This window comes from Trichoderma camerunense (assembly GCF_050948025.1).
Source record: "Trichoderma camerunense strain CBS 138272 chromosome Unknown V8C40scaffold_20, whole genome shotgun sequence".
Lineage (NCBI taxonomy): Eukaryota > Fungi > Ascomycota > Sordariomycetes > Hypocreales > Hypocreaceae > Trichoderma > Trichoderma camerunense.
This window is the reverse complement of record NW_028145350.1, coordinates 559,340-578,013: the sequence shown is the minus strand read 5'-3', so window position 1 is coordinate 578,013 and position 18,674 is coordinate 559,340. Positions and strand designations below refer to the sequence as shown.

Genomic DNA, 18,674 nt, shown 5'->3' with positions numbered 1-18,674 from the left:
TGCTTTTCAGCTGCATAATCTTCACTCCTTCAATGCGGGTTAATTTCTTCGTCTTTTTTGCTTCATTTGATTGCTCAAGCGTGGCTTCAATTTCTTTTTTCCGCCGTGCAGCTCGATCAATTCGTTAGCAATCACCTCCCACGCAGCTCTTTTTTAGCGCCAGCCTCCGTGTAATTGAAGCTTCAACTCCGCTATACCACGCTCCTTTCCCTGCGAATACCGAGAAAATAATATAATCATATCCCACTGCAATCATCATGTCAACCAATGACCTTTCTGCTGCACATGCTACTCTTCATCCCGCTTGTCTACGCCGCCAATGCCACAGTCTCCGTCTGGGATGATTCCGACAAGTACAAATACTTTGGGTGCTACAACGAGACAACCCAGGTTCCCGGCTCGGCCGACACGCGCGCTTTAGGCGGCGGCATCCAGGAAAGTCTTCCGGGTGCGATGACGGTGCCGACATGTCTCGCCTTTTGCGGTAATGGCGCCACGGAGTATCGGTATGCGGGACTGGAGTGGTCGAGGTATGTTTCAGTCATCAATTAGACTTGTGACCGCGAGACACGAGGGCGGACGTTGTGGTGGCTGACTCTTCAACACTAATAGAGAATGCTGGTGCGCCCAGACACTGTCCGGCATAGCTGAGAAGCTCGACGATACAGCCTGCAACTATCCCTGCGAGGGCGACAATACGACCGCCTGTGGTGGCTCTTTGAAGCTGACCATCTATCGTGTTTCTTTGGCGAGTGGGCTGTCTACCCCCGGCCCATTTAGCCTCGCCACCACGGGCTTGGTCATGATGATGCTATGGTAATGCGTTACTCGATAATGATAATGACTGCTTGTTAAAATGTACTGCGTGAATGTGAATGGGTAGTATTGGATGTAGCGCGTTGAATTCATACTTAGAGATATTTATATAGACCCAAGGAAAGTGAGATGTAATGCCGATGAGTATAAAGTGCTGCTCAAGTGATTTAGAAACAAACAACCTCATCATCAATATACAAAATTGTATTATGTTCCTGTTGATATATTCAGTCATGTCATATTTGTAGTGGTGCCAGTCCTCTCTCCTCAACAGCGGCTTGCATTGCCGCTTTGATGCCGCTCACTGCCAGCTTCCAAGCTCGGCGGCCTCTACTATCTACACCATCCTGATCAACTACAACGCCCAGCCATTTGATCAACGCAACAGCCTTGGTCAGATCCATCTCCTCTTTGATTACCTTGATCAAATATCTTTCCAAAACATCGACATCACGTTTGTGGGGCCCTGCCTTCCTAGTTTGGGCATGCCACGCATCTACCATGTCCTTGATCTCTGATGTAGAAGTGATAGATCCAGAAAACGAAATTACCGGCGGCAGCATAGGAAACTGTATCATTTTTTGACCCCCCGGAAGCTGGTTGCCACTCTGATTGTTCCTCAGGACCGGCATCTCCAATCCTGACTGCAGAGCCAACAGTCGCCGTCGATGATCAGCAATTACTTCCCTTCTGACGTCTTCCGGTAGTTCCGCAAGGAATTCTGGATCTAATTCTTCAATCTGCTCAGGTTGGGCCTGCTCTATGGGTACTGGTTTCCGGAAGTTGGTTTGAATAACACCGTCTTGAGCATCTCGCCGACGTGAGATTTGGTCCAACGTATTACGAGATCCGCTAGGTTTTGTTGGAGTTGCCGGTCTCCTAGTTCGAGCTGCTTCGGGTTTGGCAGGTGAGCCCTGTGGCAGGGGCTCAGTTGGCTTTCGCCCGTAAAGTGCCAATACCTCGGCTTTCATATCATCTGGAAGTGCGTTAAACACCTCCAAATCAACTTGAGAGGACAGCAAATCTGCTAGAACTGGGCTTTGGGGTCTTGGCCTGGGAGCTTCCATTTGAACTTCTGTAACAGCGGCTTTTGGGCGCTGAACCATGAGCTTGGTACGAATATCGCTGGGTAACTCGGCCAAGACCGCGGGATCAGGACTGCTAGGCAACACGAATTGTGTGCTTGAAACGTTGATATGAGCAGTGGCCTTATTATCGTCTTGGCCGATTCTGAATTTCTGAGGTGTGGCAGGATTGTCCGATAAACCATTCCGCTCTTCGAGCACGTCAATAAGCTCTGTTCTTGATTGCTGTTTTGAAGAAAGGGGATCAACGAATGGAGCAAATGCAATCTTTCTCTGGCTTCCTTCCACGGCCAGTGGGTTCAGCTTGATCGGCTCCAACTTCGTCATCTGGACGCCAATTCCACGAAGATCCCCTGGGCTGAACCTAAACGAGCGCAGTATCGAAACCGCTTCCTTGCCAATAATCTCGTAATCGTGTGTTGCAACACCAAAAGCTGCACTTTTGTTGAAAGAGTCGCATTTTCCATGCCCTAAATGCTTTACTGGGTCGAGAGGCGCATCAAGAGCCCGCCTCATGATCTTGACAGTCAGATGCTTTCCCTTGACCTGCTCGTTCACCAAACGCTTTTCCAGTTCCTTGCAGAGGTTGTAGACAAATTCTTCAGCTTCTGCTTGATTAATGAAACGGATTCCCCAATTGACCTCTGCTGATACGGATTTCCTAGGAGGCTGCTCTCCGACTTCGGTCCGATCGATGCCACGGGCATAGTCATGAAGCTTGTCACTGGTCTTGGGGCCTAGAAGCGTTACAAGACGATCTTTTGGAGTATCCCTAAGATCTTTGACAAGCTTGACGCCTAGTTCCTCTAGCTTGCCGCCAATACTATATGCCACTCCTGGTAGCTCCTCAACCTTCAGATCACCGATGACTTCCATGACCTGCTCTGGTCTTAATTGAAACTGTCCGTCGGGTTTTGCTTTCCTCAAGGCAACCTTGGCTTGCAGAATGTTTGCGCCGATACCAACAGAAACGGCACAGTCGGTAGTTTCTTTGATCTTGGTGCGCAGTGCCAGTGCTATCTCGTCGATCTTTTGCTGTTCTCTCCAGATACTGCCCTCTTCAATTCCAATGCCATGGGATTGGGCGGCAGTAAGGACGACATCGGTGGCATCTACCAAGGCCTCGTCGACGCTAACACTCTGGACAATACCACCCACTCCTAAGATCGCATCGTAGAATCGACGGCTCACCTCCTCGTATGCGGGAAAATCGTAAGGCAGAACTTTGAGGTCAGGACACAGCTCGAGAGCACGTTTCATCCACATGCCATTCTTAACGCCATATTTCCGAGCAACGTAATTGCAACTTGCAATTTCCGAACCTGCACCCGTACTGTGAGCGACAACAGATGGCTTGTCGAGATATTCAGGATGGCTCTTCAATGACACTGTGCAGAAGAAACTGTCAAAGTCCACATGCATAATGTACTTCCTCGAGCCAGGCCGGCTCTTCACCTTCCGATTCGACAGGCCTTTTTCAGCTGCTAACCGTTGCATAGATGATTTCAGATTTGCTTTCCAAGTCGATAGATGATGCAAGCGACTCTCTGAGTAGAACTGCTTCAGAAAGTCGGGGTTAGCGGTGGATGATTTCCTAATTTTCGGATCCGATAGAAGCCAAGCGTTATGCTCTTCCGAAGTCATATTCTTAGGATGTATTTTTGATGAATCTGTCGGGCTGGTAGAAACGGGCAAGGGCTGGTCCTCGAATTCCATAGATTCGTCTTTGAGTTCTTCATCGCCTGGATTGCCCGCTGAATACCTTTCATTGGACACAGAAGCCAGAGTCTCTTCTGTATTCTGTAACAGCTCGCCAGACTTGTTGTTTTGCCACCGACTAGATAGGGGCGATTTCGCTGTGAGCTGGGAGGCTGCATTGCGTTGCATCTCAGCTTTTATCTGGCTTGTATAAAAGCTATTCTCTGTCTGCTCCTTGTATCCGCGCCTGGCTGTCGGACTGGATTGTGTAAGTCCTCTGTCGCTATCGAATTTCAAAACCTTTTGGCTAGGGCTTTCACCCAATACCCGATAGTCCGACCACGGCAAGAGTTTTCCGGCTTTTATTGAATCGACGACCCATGCAGGCTTCACAATCCTGTATCGACTAAACTCAACAGCCTTCTTTGGCGTTAAGGTCGCAGTGATGATATGAGTTGCCATAGTTTTTGAGTCTAGATACTGGAGAAAGCCACCTCCATGCTGTACAATGTCGCGATGAAGCCTGTCGGTGCCTAGATTAGTACGAGTTCTCGTCGTTCAGTGAAGCGGCACCTACACTTGCAGTGGTGGTTGAGTGTACCCGTTCACATGAGCAACAACCCCTTTGAATATCGGAGGCTTGTCAGATGCTGCGCGCATGTCGGCATCCAAATTCTGCAGCTTGATCTTTTTCCGACGAAAATAGTCACCAAAGCCATTGAATTCACTGCCTTCATACTCCTCTCCCTCTTCATCATCAAAGACATGGCCCTCAATGCGCTTCCTCACCGCGGAGGAGTTCTTTTCCAGAGCGTTATTCATCTTATTCAACGAAACTATATGAAACTTGCTCTTGAAGCCTTTCAAAGCCGATCAGCTCGAGTTACTGAAGAGTGCACGGCCACACATATCAAGAGCAACGCATGTTCGTGAAGCCCCACAGACTCAATCAATGGAACAGGCAAAAGGGGGTCTTTTGACACATTGAACACGGCATTTTCTAGTGCTCAGCGCCATGCGACTCGGATGAAAAGATTCCTAAGCAAATGGCAGCATTTTATTGGCGATGCTGGAATATTTGCAGGGGAGAAATGGGCGTGCCGGATGTGACGTGATGAGTAGAAGTTGCCGCGTTAAGTGGAGCTTATCCTGCGCGCCTCTTGCACGTCGTCCCGTGACTTCGAAGTCGAGTCTCTTACGCCACACCTCCAGCCTTGCCTTCCAAGGCTGCGCTCTCGTCCTTTTTTTTGTCTGTCATTGTTGGAGAAGCTTTTTATTGCATTTGGACATATCAGCAATCATGAATAATGACCAATTCCGAAAGTTGATCCTGGCCAAGTCGGGCAAGGCGTCAAAAGATGGTGCTTCATCCAAAGGCGCGAGCTCCGGCGCGAACACGGGTTCCTTGGGATCTCGGCAGCGAAGCAGCATACCTATGACTCCGTAAGTCGTAAGTGCTGACATTTGAAGTCAATATACTGACGCGCAATTCAAGACGATCTTTAGGAGGTGCCCAGGCCGATTTCGCGAGACAGCTGGCTGAGCGAAACCAAGCTTTAAATCCTCTAAAGAAGTTTAAAACATCCGTACCAAAGGGTGTGAAACTGGGAGAAGGATACGTCGACAGATCGCAAGTTAGAGAGAGCGAAGAGGACGACCGAGAAGAGAGACTAAAGGCACTGGAAAAGTCTTTCAAAGATGAAGAAATTGACCAGGCAACATACGAAAAGCTACGGTTTCAGATCGCAGGCGGAGATCTCTCAAGCACTCATCTAGTCAAGGGGCTTGATTTTAAACTCCTCGAAAGGATACGAAAAGGAGAGGATGTCTACGGAAATAAGGGAGCAGAAAAGGACAGCGCCGAAGAAGCACCCATAGAGGACGACGTGGATGACGAATTCGATCGCCTCGAAGAACAAGACGTACAAGCCATTACGAAAGAAAAAGCGGAAAAGAAGAAGGGCACTCTTTCAACAGTGTCTCTGGCACCTGGGAAAAAGAGAACACGCGATCAAATTTTAGCAGAACTCAAGGCAGCCCGATTAGCAGCCCAGCAGCAACAAGAATCAGCCCTCGGAGACCGGTTCAAAAAGATTGGAGCAAAACAAAAACCAGGAACACGGATCGAGAGAGATAGTAAGGGCAGGGAAGTTTTAATCATTGTGGACGAAGATGGGCATGAGAAAAGGAAAGTCCGCAAGGTACAGCCTGAAGAAGAGGATGCGCGGAACGGTCTTCTCATGCCAGATAAGAACGCCAAGCCATTGGGGATGGAGGTTCCTGAGCAATCTCGGAAGAAAGAGGAACCAGAGGAAGATGACGGCGATGTTGACATTTTTGAGGATGCTGGCGATGATTACGATCCACTGGCCGGAATGGGGGAATCAGACTCTGAATCGGACGAAGAGGAGAAGAGCAGCAGCAACAACCAGGAGGCAATCAAAGAGGCAGACACCAACACGGCTATGCCGCCTCCACCAAAGCCATCCGTTTCACAACCAGAACGACGCAATTACTTCAAAGACTCAAGAACGGCGCTCATCTCCGAGGAAGCAAGCAGAGGGCCCTCCATGTCTGATCCGGCTATATTGGCAGCCATCAAGAAAGCAGCATCTCTTAGGCCCATTGAGCAAGATGCCGAAGATGATAAAGCAAAGGAGGAAGCCAAGGCACTGGAAGAACGGCGAAAGAAGCTTCTCCAGATGCAGAGCCGGGATGATGACGATATCGATATGGGCTTCGGCACCAGCAGGTTTGAAGATGAAGAAGACTTTGAAGATAAGAAAGTGAAGCTTTCGAGGTGGGGCGAAGACGCCGGGGAGGAAGGGTCTAGTAGGGGCGACAAGTCAAAGCGGAAGAGAGGGCCAAAGAAACGAAAGGGTGATGTCAACAGCGCAGCTGATGTGATGCGGGTCGTCGAGCAGCGCAAGAAGTCAGAGTAAGGTCCGCCTCGGGAGGCCGACAAGCCCAACTTTGTTTGCGCAATCGGCGGGCACAATATGCATTTCGATTCCCCAGAGCATCCATAGCGGCTGGATAAACAAGCAATATACGTACTAGATACCCCCATTTATTCTTCAGCTCCGGACAATTCGACTATCCATCGCGGAGCTCCGCGCTGCTGTCAAGACTCTAGCCAGACTGTGATGAGGCACTGGTCATCACGTGTAGCTCCGGACGCCGACGATTTCCAGACACCTTGAAGTTCCCTCAGTATGGATACCGGCGCCCCAGTTTAACCTCTTTCATTATCAAATTCCAGACGCCAATGACACAGACTTTCGGTTCCTGGCGATGCTAGTCTTGTTAGTAGTATCAAGCGTGAATGAGGGGTCAGCCAAAGGGAGCCTCGCTGCATGGATTCCCCCACTCTAGGGCCCTGCGACTGCGGAGAAAAGAGGAAAAAAAAGAAGCGGGTTCCCTGGAGCAGCGAATTGGTAGCAGCTTGTTTGGCTGGTTCAAGGCTCGCCGTCAACCGAAAAGCGCGGTGGCTGATTTCTCGAATTCATCGGCTGTGGATGTCCTCGATTACGGAATGTGAACGCCTGCCTCAGTTCCAAGTCCTTCTATGCGCCCTTCCGCGACCTTAAATTACGTATAAAGAGAGGCTTTAAGATACCGTAAAACTTTCTCCTTCTCATTGAGAACGTATCTCGTCTCCCGTTTGGTGCCATTTACTGTCTATTCCAAGCCCCTCTCCATTGCACTAAACATGTCGTCCGATCAAGTGCCTGTTTGGCTGGATTGCGATCCGGGCCACGATGTGAGTTTCCCAGCATGTATTAAGCCCAGACGCAAGTTTTATGCAGAGTCGCATTGCATGAGGCGCTCGGCGGCCGAACTTTGTCGGAGACGTACGAGCTAACTGGATATTCTCCGCACAAGGACGCCTTTGCCATTCTGCTGGCGGCTCACCACCCCAGAATCAATCTGCTGGGCATCTCGACAGTCTTTGGAAATGCTTCCCTCGAGTACGTGCTATGGGTTAAGAGCGAGAGCCTTCTAGCTTGATGCTTGCTACTGCTACCCCAATAAGCCGAGACACTCGCAACTGACATTGAAATTCTACCAGACACACGACACACAACGCCGCTTCCATTCTGACGGCCTTTGGCAAGCACAATGATATTCCCCTATACGTCGGCCTCAACAAAGCCCTCGAGCGCCCTGCTCTCCACGCGCCAACCGACATTCACGGCGAAAGTGGTCTCGACGGCACCGAGTTGCTCCCCGTTCCGAAATGCTCGCCGAAGCCCGAGCCGGCCATCGACGCCATGGCCGCCGCTCTCAAGGCCCAGCCGGCCGGCACAGCCTGGATCGTAGCCACCGGCACAGTGACCAACGTCGGCGCTCTATTCCGCAAGTATCCGGAGCTCATCGCACACATCAAGGGCCTGAGCATCATGGGCGGCTCCATCGGAGGGGGCTTCTCCGACGCACCGCTGGGCAAGGTTGACGGCAAGGAGCGCATCGGCAACACGACCCCCTATGCCGAGTTCAACATCTTTGTCGACCCGGAGGCCGCGGCCGAGATGTTCCACAACAAGGAGATTGCCAAGAAGATGTTCATGGTGCCGTTGGATCTGAGCCACCAGGTCTTGGCGACGGAGAAGGTCAGGGATCTGCTGCTGTACGGCAAGGATGGCGAGAAGACTGGTACTGGAAAGACGACGCTGCGGACAATGCTCGTCGAGCTGCTCTACTTCTTCGCCAAGACATATGCGTAAGTTTTTGTTTCCCCCCTTTCCCGTCGACGATGGAAGTTGGTTGTTTTAACAAATTCGAACAGCGACGTCTTTGGCATCACCGCCGGCCCGCCCCTCCACGACCCTCTCGCCATGCTCGCCGTTCTGCTCGGTACCCCTGACGAGATTGCCATTTACGACTGGGATGAGAAGAAGAGCCAGGGACCTAAACACAACGAGCGCTTCGATGTTACCGTCATCACCGAGGGCACGATCGAGGAGGCCAAGCGCGGAGAGAAGCAGACCGGCAGGACGGTCGCCAAGGAGGCGCCTGCAGGAGAGGGCGGCGTGATTATACCCAGGGGAGTGGACGTGGACCGGTTCTGGCAGGTGATTGAGGAGTGCATCGAGAGGGCGGACGAGACGAACCGTAACCTGAGCAACTAAAGAATTGCATGGGTTGCTTTGTGTTTTCTTATATCAGGCATCTTATTCTGTTTTTTCTGCATTGGGATATAAAAGGATAGATAAATCTTTTTTTCATGGTTGTGGCCATTACATTAGTTAGATAGTCTAGACACATTCTATTCATACAGACAAAGAATTAATGGTACACGGCTAAATCAAATCGACGCTTCCTTTTCATGTTTATCAAAGCTCATTAGAAGCTTCAAGCTTCGTTCATACGTCCATAGCGTTATTGCGCTCGAGGGAGCAGCTTTCACCAAGCTGATTGGGAGACCCTTGTACAGGCCTCGCAGGCCCTCTGTTCGGTATATTGACCGGATACCTCGTACCGCGGAGGTGTAGATGGGAATGTCGTTGTACACATACTTGCTCCGGGTGGGACCCTGGACCTGGATGCGCTTGCGGACGAGATCGAGCGGGAAGACGGCCGTTTTAGCAACGACACTGGCGACGATGCCGGCCGTGGCATCGCCGCTGCCCCAAGGGAGGTGGAGGTGACCAAGCTGAAGCCGCAAGCCTTCGTAGGAGGCGAAGAAGATGCCCATAAAGGGGATGATCTGGCCCAGGGCGGGCCCCAGGCCGCGGAAGAAGCCCTTGGGTCCCTCGTCACGATAAATGTCCCACAGCGCACCGCGCAGAGACGAGTAGACGCGATGTCTCCCCTGGGCGGCGAACCGCGTCCTCAGCAGGTCCAGAGGGTACGTAGCCCCCGTGGCCGCAGCCCCGGAGACGGCGCCGGCGACAAACGTCTCTGCCGAGTCGGGCATGCGCGTCGGCAGCGCGGTCTGCAGGAAGACGGTGGTGGAGCGGTACGTGGTGAACTGGACGGCCGAGTAGCACACGTACATTAGCTCGGCAGGCACGTTGCCCTTCCACAGGCCCGTGAGCCCTTCATGCCTGAGGATGTGCTTGATGGTGCGGACGGTGCCGCGGTAGGCGGGTGCTTCGCGCAAGGGGGCCAAGGGGTCAGAGAGCGAGTACGGCTGGAGCTGGAGGCGGATCTTGACGACGTCAAGGGGGGCGACGATGAATCTAGCAGTGGAGAAAAAACGAAATTTAGCCACACCCGGGACAGATTATGCAGGAGCAGGCGTGTGTGTGTGATACTATCTGTTTTCGGAGAGCGAAGTTGTGTTTATTTCGGAGAGCGGACTTTGGCTTACCGAGAGACGAGGCCAGCTATGGCGCCGGCTGACACGACTTGGAGTTTTGAACCCTGTTTGAAAGAAGAAAAAACGATTAGTATCAGAGTGCGCAGATTTGGATTGGCTACTTTTCTTGTTGCGCTATAAAGGAGAAGTATGACGAACCTCATCTTTGAGGTGGCCGCCTCGGGGCGACATGCAGGAGTTTGCACTTCAGGTTGGGTTGTCGTTGCGCAGGATTCACAACGGAGGTTTGCCTTATCGAAACTGTAGGGAGATACGAGGATAGAAGATAGAGGTGAGAAATGGCTTAGATAGGTTCGATGCTGGTTGGGAGCTCTGTCTTTGCGGCGATGACGGCTCAATGTTGTTTTTTGCGATGCGATTGTGTTGGTGCGTTTATGCGATAGCCAACGCCTAGGCGATAAGTTTTCGAGCTTGGCCCTTGGAATGATAAGGGAGATCGGAGCCGACGGAATGCGCGTTTGAGCGGGATGCAGGCAATGGCAGCCGTTCGGAGCGAGATGGAGCAGTTTTGGAAAGGGGGATGATTTGGAGATTTGACCAATTTCCTGAGTTTGTTGTTGTTGCTGTTTCAAGATTATGGTGATGACAGCATGGCTATTACTATTCCCCAGACAATTTTTTGCATAAGGTTTTTTGGCTGCCCATTGTTCGTGACGCCATTGGCGTGGTGCTGGATTGAGAACGTGCCGATGACATCAATTACAGGTACGGGGATCAGGTACAAAGTACTTTGCGCCCAATGCCGTAGACGGCACCAAACAAGTGGCTACCATTTCAAGATGATGAGCTGAGGGAGCTGATGATGCCAAATAAGGAGAAGGAGCTGATAACGCTACTGTTTCTACGACCTGAATTGTAGTCAAATTCCAATTGAGTTGATCCAAGCTTGGTCATTGTGCATGCAAAAGCAGTAAGCTTGCATTTCACCTGACAAGGGTACGGGCCAAAGATAAACCCAAAAGGATCTGTGCACTTCAAAGGCTCTGAGGCGGAACCCCCGTATTACTGTAGACGACGATATGGAATATTAGTAAAAGGCATTGGGCGGTGTTACAGCATGTAAGGTATGTAATAATATAGTCCAAGCCCAAGTCCTTACTCATGCGATGCCGGAGCGCCGAAGTATACCGGTTCGGCGCTTTTCCCCCATGCATCTTCGGCGGACAGAAGGAAGCGCATCCATACAAGTCAAATATATTTCCCAGGGTGGGACCTCTAATCGGAGTCTCTCTATCTAGCATGTGAAGAAATTAAGACCTGACGGTAAAGATGAAAAGAGTTCCAATGAGGCTCGAGCAGGGGGTCACTGATCCTTGCACCGAACGTGCTTTTCCCGGCAGGTGGATATAAGGGAACTGAGCGTAGAGGCTTCGGATGCTACTCCGTACAGTCTCGTACTTGTCGACATGAAGCATCGACATGGTGCAAGGGCACAGTCAGCAGCAGCACCAGCCCCTTGCAATATAATTGGTACTGCTGCATGCTTGGCTTCAGTATCAGGACAGAAAAGGAAAAGAGAGAGACAGACGCAAAAAAGCAGCGAGAAAAGACGGTGTACTTCCATGGGTACTGTATGACAGCTGCCCAAGCAATTTGCCGTGATCCCCTCCTCGCTGCCGCAGTTACACACACCAGACTCATTATACGATGGAGTACTCCATACTATCCACCTCGCAACGACTCCGTCACAAGTCCCGCCAATCCCACATTCACATTACCAACGCTGCCTCTCCCAAGCTCCGGCAATAAAACGTTACCCCAAACCTCCCCCACTGACCACTAACGCCCAGCCCAGCCCAGCGCTGGCAGTTCCCTTGTGACACTGGAACTGAATAATCGCTCTCCTCTTCCTTTCCCCCGGAGAGCCACAGTCGCTGCGAACTGCTCCACCTATTGGTCGGCTGCACGCTATAACGCTATGTCTGCAGTCGGTACCTGGGCTGGGGGGTGCCGCGTACCGGCTACTGCAGCGCTGCGCGAATTTCACGGGTGACCCGAAGGTATTTGGAACCTGAGTGCAACGCTGTCCCCGTCCGGGGCGCTACCCTTCAGGTACTTGCGACCGCCCGAATAAGTCTGGACTGGGTCCTTTCGGGGTGCCCTGGCCAAGCCTCCACGATGCCTGGAAAGCACTTCCATGGAACCAAGTTGCATCTGGTTTCCATGTGTACTCTACATTAACGTCACTCGCCCGCACACACTCTTTTTTCTCGCCTCTTCCCTTCTTTTCTCTGTCCTCTATCCTCTGTGCTCTATCTTGAACATCATCATTTCCGTCTTTCCCCTCTCCGAGACACGGTGCTTTTACGCTTTTGCGCAACCTGAATCATACCCACTACGTAGTTGGACGCCTGAGCCGTGCATGTGACGCTTGCCACACAAAATTCCAGACCTCAGGAACCAAACCACCACAACTTCTTAGGGCCAAACTCTACCTATCTTTTGCCCAAGCATTCCTCTCGCCTCTTCGGCGAATACAATAACCAAGTCAAAAAAAGGTTCTGAGACACTCATCAGAACCAAGACTTGCCCTCTTGGAATTGAACTCTTCCATCAGTATTAAGGTCGCCTGCCTGCCATGAGCGGAACCGTCACTTCTCCAGATCTCGCCAACTTGCTGGCTCCAATCCTTCCAGCACTCCCTGCGGCTGCTATATCGACCGAGCCAGCTGTGGGAATCCTGCCGCTACTCTCGCCTATCCTGAGGCAGCGAGTGAACCTGTTCTCCTCTTCAAGCACAGAGCCATGGATTAGGCTGCTGTGCTACGACACAACCAAGGCTGCAAAGCTGGCCGAGCTGGTACAGAATGGAAGCCTGGAACCTCATCCCGTCTCGGGAGAGGTCGAAGTTGACTGGAGCTACGATGCACAGTCAAGGTTCCGGAGGCCAGACCAAGAGACACTGCAAGCCTTGATCGTCTTGACCGAGATTGGCCTTGCATTTCAGCTGGTATACTGCGTCAACGATGCCGCAGGTGGCGGCGATGGATGGAGAGTTGGCGAGATTACTCTGGCAGACAAGGCCTCGCCCTTTTCGCAGTTCGGCGGCGTCCCAACCGTTGCAGAGGCAGAGGCCAAGTTTCAAGAAGCCAAAATTACCAGCCCCACCGTGACCTATAACAACGGGTCAACCACCAGCAGCGAAGACCTGATGGACGACGAGGACGACGATGGATACTGGGACCGGTACGATGCCACTCCCGCACGCACTCCCGCCAACAATCGCTCTCCGGCTCCTCGTACCGGTGCCAGTGCTGCTACTACCTCCGCCTCCACAGCTCATCTGGGTGCCTACAATGCCTCTGCAGTCATGGAGGATGACGACGACGACTATTATGCGCAGTACGACGACGTCCAGCCCGCCATGGACAACCACGATCCCGATGAAGAGGCTCAGCTGCGCGCTTTCGTCCAGCCACCCCTTGGCCTCGGCCGCACCAACAACGCTGCCGACTCCTTTATCGTCACAGACCCCAACGAAACCCGAAGGTCCTGGTCCTTTGACGACGCAGACAAGGCCAGCAGCTCTGGCAGCATCCACAACCAAGTCAAATCCGATCTCCCATCCGCTCAAGAGCTTGCTCTCCTACACCCGCGCCCGGAATCAAGTGCCAGTTCCAATGGCTCACATACTGTTGCCCGGCTCGAAGCCTCTGCTGGCAAGCAGGAGCAGAACGAGTTTGGCGTCAAGCAGCACGTGTCTCGCAGCATTCGCAGCTTGTTTCTGCTCGCTCGGTCATCAGGCATTGAGCGAGAGGAGTTTGAGCGACTGGTGCGGGAGGAGATGGACGTTTTGTCCATGATTGAGGACTCGGAGTGATCTATTACCTATATACCCCAAAAGCAATTGTGAAGTCGCGAATATTTGAATTTGGATTCGAACTGCATATGGTGGAGCAAATTGGATATATGGAAGGTATATGAATGGAAGAGATGGAGCGTGCATAGGGTGGTGAACCCCAAAAAAGCAGAATGTTTACATTTTCTTCTTGGTTAATGGTTCTTCCTGGATTCTTTTACTTTTTTTATGCTTGACTTTAGTATCACAGCGTATTGTCTGGAAGGAGGTTAGGGGAAGCTGGCTGAGGATGGCGTTTATCGGAAGTGGGATTTGAACACAAAGCAATTGGATTGGATTGCTACTGCATGAAAGTCGGAGTTGTCGAGCATACTGGATGCTTATCTATTGTTTTTACTTTTACTTTTGGTTATCTTTCTAATGAAAGCAAATTTGTCCCATATAGTAGTGTATCACATGCCAAGCCTTTCAAGGGATATCACAAAAAGATCAATGTCCCATGTGTATCACATATCAAGCCATTCAAGGAGTATCACAAAAAGATAAATTGTAATGAGGAAAAATAAATATGCCAATAAGCCTATCCCCTTTTCCATAAGGGGGGAAAACAAGTCTGCTGAAATTTTTCCTTCTAATGTGATTCGGAACCAGATCACCCGGATACCGCCCGGCCACGGTTCATATCTTGCAATCTTTCCGCGGTATAATGTGTATGTAAAAACCGTCCCATGCTCATGCCCGTTTTTATTCCCAATGGGCCCCAAGAACGCCCAGCATCTTCGCCCTTAACAATGTCCCAGATATCAAAAAACGAAAAACTAAAAAGATTGGGGGAATTTTGTTCATTGTCAAAAATGAAAAAAGATAAAAGGAAAAAAAAAAAAAGAAAAGTAGAAGGAAAGAAAGAAGAGTGGCGTGTACTCAAAGCATACCGGTATCCAACAAAACGCCCTTTTCCCTCGCACCAGGCATGCCGAAAAATCGTCTTTTTTTTTTTAATAACTTGGCTATGTTATAACCAAGTTACTCAACGCCATCCTCGCCATGTCAAGCATTCGCATGCAGTGCCTGTCTTCGCGTGGGCAGGGCTTCGGTGGGCCTGACATGAGGAAATAAGGAGACGACGAAATAATATGATGTTGGTTGGACTGCATAAGAGCGTCCGCGATGTCGTGCCTCCTTTGGTTCTTCTCGTCAAGAAGTGTGACTACGTCCCTGAGTCCACGGTGCACATTGACGTATGAGCATGAACTGCTGCAGTCTAGCGAACTCGCCGCAGACGCCGTTCGGTTATTGAACCCGTAAACCTCAACCTTCAAGATTGCTCGCATAGTTGTCCGCCAAGTATCTGGCTCCAGGAATCTGTTGTTGTAGCTCCTGAGCAATTCGCAGTCGGGAGAGTTGCCGGCACTGTCTTCGGCGGCTACTCTTGTCCATATTCCACCAACATCTTTGTAGCTAAAGTAGAGCATCTGATTCTCCTGCTTGGCACGCTCCGTGTCTCTGTCCACCATTTCCAAAATCGAGGCATAGGCGTTGCAGGCGGAGGGAACAAGAGCTCCAAGGCACATCATACTTTGGAAACGCGAGATGGGCGGTGGTTTGGAGAGATCGAACATGTCCTGGTAACATTGAGCACAATTGAGGGTATCGTGCGCAATTTTGGTAGCCTCGCGGGCGACACGCATAGCAGACAAGACATCGGATGGGAGACGATTCAGGGAGCCCAGCGCCATGGAGAGCGAGGTGAGGCAGTCGCAGGAGCTGGTAGGATGTGGCCTCGCTTGTCCCAGTTCCGGCGACGTCGTGTCTGTGCCAGTCGAGCCCAACGGTTCAAAGCAATTGGAGGAGTGTGTGCTGGGGCTAGGCTCGCTGGGTGTCGGAGGCTGCAGATATTGAGAAACCATGTATCTCTGCAGAGACTCGTTGAGGTCTTTAGACATGGTATCTGTCTCGTCAAAGCTGATACCCTCGAGCGGATCAGCCTGGCCCATGTTCATAACAGGCATCCCCACACCATCAAACAGCCCTTGACTGTCTCGAGAGAAGTATGAATAAGCTGCATTGTCGTCCATCCCAAATAGATAAGAATTGCTTGAGTCATAGTCAGGTAGCAGATCAAGGTAAGAGGTGTCCGATGGCAGAGACTGGCTCAAGAGGTCCAGAGCATGGTCTGTCAGCTCTGTCGACGGCAGAGGCTGTTGATGGTGGTTATAATGATGAGCAGTGGCATTATGTAGGTGGTGTTGATGATGATGATGATGTTGATGGTGTTGATGGTGCTGATGGTGATGGTGATGGCCTGCATCGCCATACGAAGAAGTTGCCACGGAATCACCTTCAGCAAGGAGAGAAGACGAATGAGAAACTGTGGTTGGAACTGAGGCCGGAGGGAGGGGAACAGCAGCAGGTGGAGCGACAGAAGCAATGGAAGAAGCAGGAGCAGAGCCCAACAAGGACGCCGACTGAGCAGCGGTCACAGGCACGGATGTAGAAACAGTAGATGAAGCCGTGTTCTCTGGGGGGTGTCGTCGCTTTCGGGGACGACCCATGGGCTTCTGGGGTGAGTAGACGCAGTTGATGCCCTCTTTCTGGCAGCGCAGGCAGCCACCGGGCTCCTTGGAGCAAGCGATCTTGCGGAAACCTAGACAACAGACTACAATTAGAATCAAAGTCTCCGGAACTCTTGGCCCGCTTCCCAAGCCCGCGGACTCGGGAGCGTGCACATTTTCTCACGGGGACTCACGGCACTCGTCGCAGGCCCGATGCTTCTGTGGGCCAGCCGGCGCGGCCAGGGCATTTCCGGGAGCCATGGCCGGGACGTCGACAGCGGGAATGCGAGTCGAGTACAAGGCGCGTACGAAGTACAAGGACGCAGTACGACTCCGGCTCAGTGGGAGATTCTGCGACTGGGAGCTGATAGGCAGGGCTTAGGCAGAGGGGGGGAAGAGAATCGCAGGCCGTTGACTTGTCGGGGTTCCAAAAGTCTCCGAGAAGGCTACGCAAAATTGCCGGTTGGGGCGCACGAAACAAAAGGCAGCATCAGGAATAAGCAGCAGAGGCAAGGAATAGGAGCTGCGCGCACGGCGTGGCAGCACACATTGGCTCAGCAGCAGCGCATTTCGCACAGAGGATTTTCGATGCAGGTGGGAGAAACAAGTGAGGCTGCGAGTAGGCCAGACCACATGGAAGAGTCAAGGCTGGGGACCAACGGCAGAACTTGGACTGGGAATCCCACCCAGGCCTTATCAATTATCAACCCAGATCCTCGTCTTATCCACAAGGTACCCGCGCAGCTGGGGTGACATCCAGGCGACAGGACCTGCAAGTAGCTGGAATGCTGCGGACCAACGAGCATCTGTGCTGGGCTGGGCTGGGCTGCTGCTGCCTCGCTCGGGGAACCTGGATGGTCCAGAACGCGCACCCAGCGCCAAGTACCGAGCAAGTATTCCTTACCTGGCAATACCCAACCAACTGACTGGCCAGTCCTGGTTTGTCAGCGGAATATCGAACAATAATGCGAGCGAACGAACTTGCTTGGGCTCCGGCCAGCCAGAGGATTTGCGGGCGGAATTACGGAGGCATCGGAGACGGTGCAGCGGTCAAGGCCGAGAAGTTCTGAGCATCGAAATTACATAACCTAGGGCAAGAAGCTGGGCGCTATACAGTAGGCATTTATAAGCGCCATGGTGTAAGGTTAAGTGTCAGAAACCATGATTACCTGACGGGGCTGCTGGAGGATGGGAGGGTAGCACGCTTGGTACGGTTCAGGAAAAAGCAGGGCCATGGGGGCGTGTTGGTTCCGCATCAATGGTTAATTCAGACCCATAAATGCGGCGGATGAGCGACCCGGGGATGGTACAGTGTTGGCGTTGTGTTTGGTAGGGCAGAGCTACTGCTAGATGAGGTCTAACGGCTACCTAGTCTGGGTTGGAGGTGGGGAGACGAGATGGGTGGTGATGATGTCGAGGGTTTCCACAGAGGCGATATAACATATTACATCCCGCCGGAGCTTTGTGGGATAGTATTGTGGACTGAGAGTAGTAGAGCAGAATATATTCATTTCATTTATTCGAAGAGATTTGATTTCACAAGTGTGATGACAGGCATTCAGTCACTTGTCAAGCTCCGGATGTTTGCGTTGTGTTACATTGGGGCCACCTTCATTCAGCCTCGAAGTGCCATCCATCAATCAACCTTGCCCTGCTCCACAGCATCTGTCGACCCGGCTGTTAGTTATATTCGGTTATACTAATAGTTCAACGGCCTGTACTTTATGTCATCAGACTGTTACTATCTGAATTAGTCAAGGAGTATGGAATATATACCAAAACGCAGTTGCCATCATGGACAACCATAAACCTTAGTTCTGTATGAGATATATGCCGGCTCTGATTCTCTGTGACATGCTTTGATAATGAATAATTAATTGAATACAATTCCTTAACGCAAAAGCATATGCTAAATAGAAATAATCCGAGTTGAAATCGGGACTCTGCATGACACCCTGCTGCCATCCGATGCTAAATCTCCCATCTCCCCAACACTCACCTATCAGCTACATCGCCAGCATCGCACAGACAACGCCCACCCGTGCCAGCTGTCAGCTCAAGCCTCTCTCTACTTCAGCAGATACCTTTATAAGCTACAATACAAACAATCTCTTGCAACTCGGACGTGGGGTAGTAGTGAACCTGCTCCCCTCCCAAGGGAGAGAGTGAGTGCCGCAGCTGTCAACTGCTCAGAAATGCTTGCTAACAATGTCAACAGCCCGGGTGCAAATCCCGGCGTTCGAAATGCGAATGCGCCTTCTTTTTTTGGTGTTTTTTTATATCCTTTCTTTTTTGCTTGGTATTTGAGCCAGAGCCACCAGGCACTTGAGAGAGTGGTTGATGAATCATGGATGACAACTCTATGATCTCTAGCATGCCTCCACTAGCCTGAATTGGTA

General features: G+C 51.4%; 7 protein-coding genes across 7 annotated transcripts; 4 read left to right on the top strand and 3 right to left on the bottom strand.

The window, feature by feature from the left end:
• Positions 1–34: 34 nt before the first annotated feature.
• Positions 35–1,026, top strand: V8C40DRAFT_255483 (WSC domain-containing protein). The gene is made up of 2 exons (XM_083218059.1): positions 35–530; positions 613–1,026. The coding sequence occupies exons 1-2, from the start codon at positions 268–270 to the stop codon at positions 818–820; spliced, it is 471 nt and encodes a 156-aa protein (XP_083069003.1). The 5' UTR covers positions 35–267; the 3' UTR covers positions 821–1,026.
• V8C40DRAFT_255481 (uncharacterized protein) lies at positions 999–4,695 on the bottom strand. The gene is made up of 2 exons (XM_083218058.1): positions 4,177–4,695; positions 999–4,122 (listed from the first exon to the last, which is right to left on the bottom strand). The coding sequence occupies exons 1-2, from the start codon at positions 4,419–4,421 to the stop codon at positions 1,053–1,055; spliced, it is 3,315 nt and encodes a 1,104-aa protein (XP_083069002.1). The 5' UTR covers positions 4,422–4,695; the 3' UTR covers positions 999–1,052.
• A 204-nt stretch (positions 4,696–4,899) lies between these two features.
• V8C40DRAFT_277421 (uncharacterized protein) lies at positions 4,900–6,541 on the top strand (the record flags this gene model as incomplete). The annotated part of the gene is made up of 2 exons (XM_083220961.1): positions 4,900–5,042; positions 5,095–6,541. The coding sequence occupies 2 exons, from the start codon at positions 4,900–4,902 to the stop codon at positions 6,539–6,541; spliced, it is 1,590 nt and encodes a 529-aa protein (XP_083069001.1).
• A 685-nt stretch (positions 6,542–7,226) lies between these two features.
• Positions 7,227–8,819, top strand: V8C40DRAFT_109645 (uridine-cytidine N-ribohydrolase). The gene is made up of 4 exons (XM_083210769.1): positions 7,227–7,362; positions 7,485–7,570; positions 7,672–8,322; positions 8,389–8,819. The coding sequence occupies exons 1-4, from the start codon at positions 7,312–7,314 to the stop codon at positions 8,729–8,731; spliced, it is 1,131 nt and encodes a 376-aa protein (XP_083069000.1). The 5' UTR covers positions 7,227–7,311; the 3' UTR covers positions 8,732–8,819.
• V8C40DRAFT_255477 (thiamine transporter TPC1) lies at positions 8,806–10,611 on the bottom strand. The gene is made up of 3 exons (XM_083218057.1): positions 10,063–10,611; positions 9,916–9,968; positions 8,806–9,784 (listed from the first exon to the last, which is right to left on the bottom strand). The coding sequence occupies exons 1-3, from the start codon at positions 10,093–10,095 to the stop codon at positions 8,908–8,910; spliced, it is 963 nt and encodes a 320-aa protein (XP_083068999.1). The 5' UTR covers positions 10,096–10,611; the 3' UTR covers positions 8,806–8,907.
• Positions 10,612–12,071: 1,460 nt separating this feature from the next.
• On the top strand, positions 12,072–14,345 carry V8C40DRAFT_255472 (uncharacterized protein). Its single transcript, XM_083218056.1, has one exon. The coding sequence runs from the start codon at positions 12,503–12,505 to the stop codon at positions 13,742–13,744; it is 1,242 nt and encodes a 413-aa protein (XP_083068998.1). The 5' UTR covers positions 12,072–12,502; the 3' UTR covers positions 13,745–14,345.
• A 385-nt stretch (positions 14,346–14,730) lies between these two features.
• V8C40DRAFT_277417 (Zn(II)2Cys6 transcription factor domain-containing protein) lies at positions 14,731–16,536 on the bottom strand (the record flags this gene model as incomplete). Its single annotated transcript, XM_083220960.1, has 3 exons — positions 14,731–15,870; positions 16,144–16,367; positions 16,470–16,536. 3 exons carry the CDS (start codon positions 16,534–16,536, stop codon positions 14,731–14,733), a joined length of 1,431 nt encoding a protein of 476 aa, XP_083068997.1.
• Positions 16,537–18,674: the final 2,138 nt, after the last annotated feature.

Coding starts and splice junctions, on each gene's coding strand:
- V8C40DRAFT_255483 (XM_083218059.1), top strand. CDS start 268: ATGACCTTTCTGCTGCACATGCTACTCTTCATCCCGCTTGTCTACGCC. Junction 531..612: donor GCGGGACTGGAGTGGTCGAG/GTATGTTTCAGT, acceptor CAACACTAATAG/AGAATGCTGGTGCGCCCAGA.
- V8C40DRAFT_255481 (XM_083218058.1), bottom strand. CDS start 4,421: ATGAATAACGCTCTGGAAAAGAACTCCTCCGCGGTGAGGAAGCGCATT. Junction 4,123..4,176: donor ACTCAACCACCACTGCAAGT/GTAGGTGCCGCT, acceptor AGGCACCGACAG/GCTTCATCGCGACATTGTAC.
- V8C40DRAFT_109645 (XM_083210769.1), top strand. CDS start 7,312: ATGTCGTCCGATCAAGTGCCTGTTTGGCTGGATTGCGATCCGGGCCAC. Junction 7,363..7,484: donor ATTGCGATCCGGGCCACGAT/GTGAGTTTCCCA, acceptor TCTCCGCACAAG/GACGCCTTTGCCATTCTGCT. Junction 7,571..7,671: donor TTTGGAAATGCTTCCCTCGA/GTACGTGCTATG, acceptor AAATTCTACCAG/ACACACGACACACAACGCCG.
- V8C40DRAFT_255477 (XM_083218057.1), bottom strand. CDS start 10,095: ATGTCGCCCCGAGGCGGCCACCTCAAAGATGAG. Junction 9,969..10,062: donor GCGGCCACCTCAAAGATGAG/GTTCGTCATACT, acceptor TCTTTCAAACAG/GGTTCAAAACTCCAAGTCGT. Junction 9,785..9,915: donor ATAGCTGGCCTCGTCTCTCG/GTAAGCCAAAGT, acceptor CTCCACTGCTAG/ATTCATCGTCGCCCCCCTTG.
- V8C40DRAFT_255472 (XM_083218056.1), top strand. CDS start 12,503: ATGAGCGGAACCGTCACTTCTCCAGATCTCGCCAACTTGCTGGCTCCA.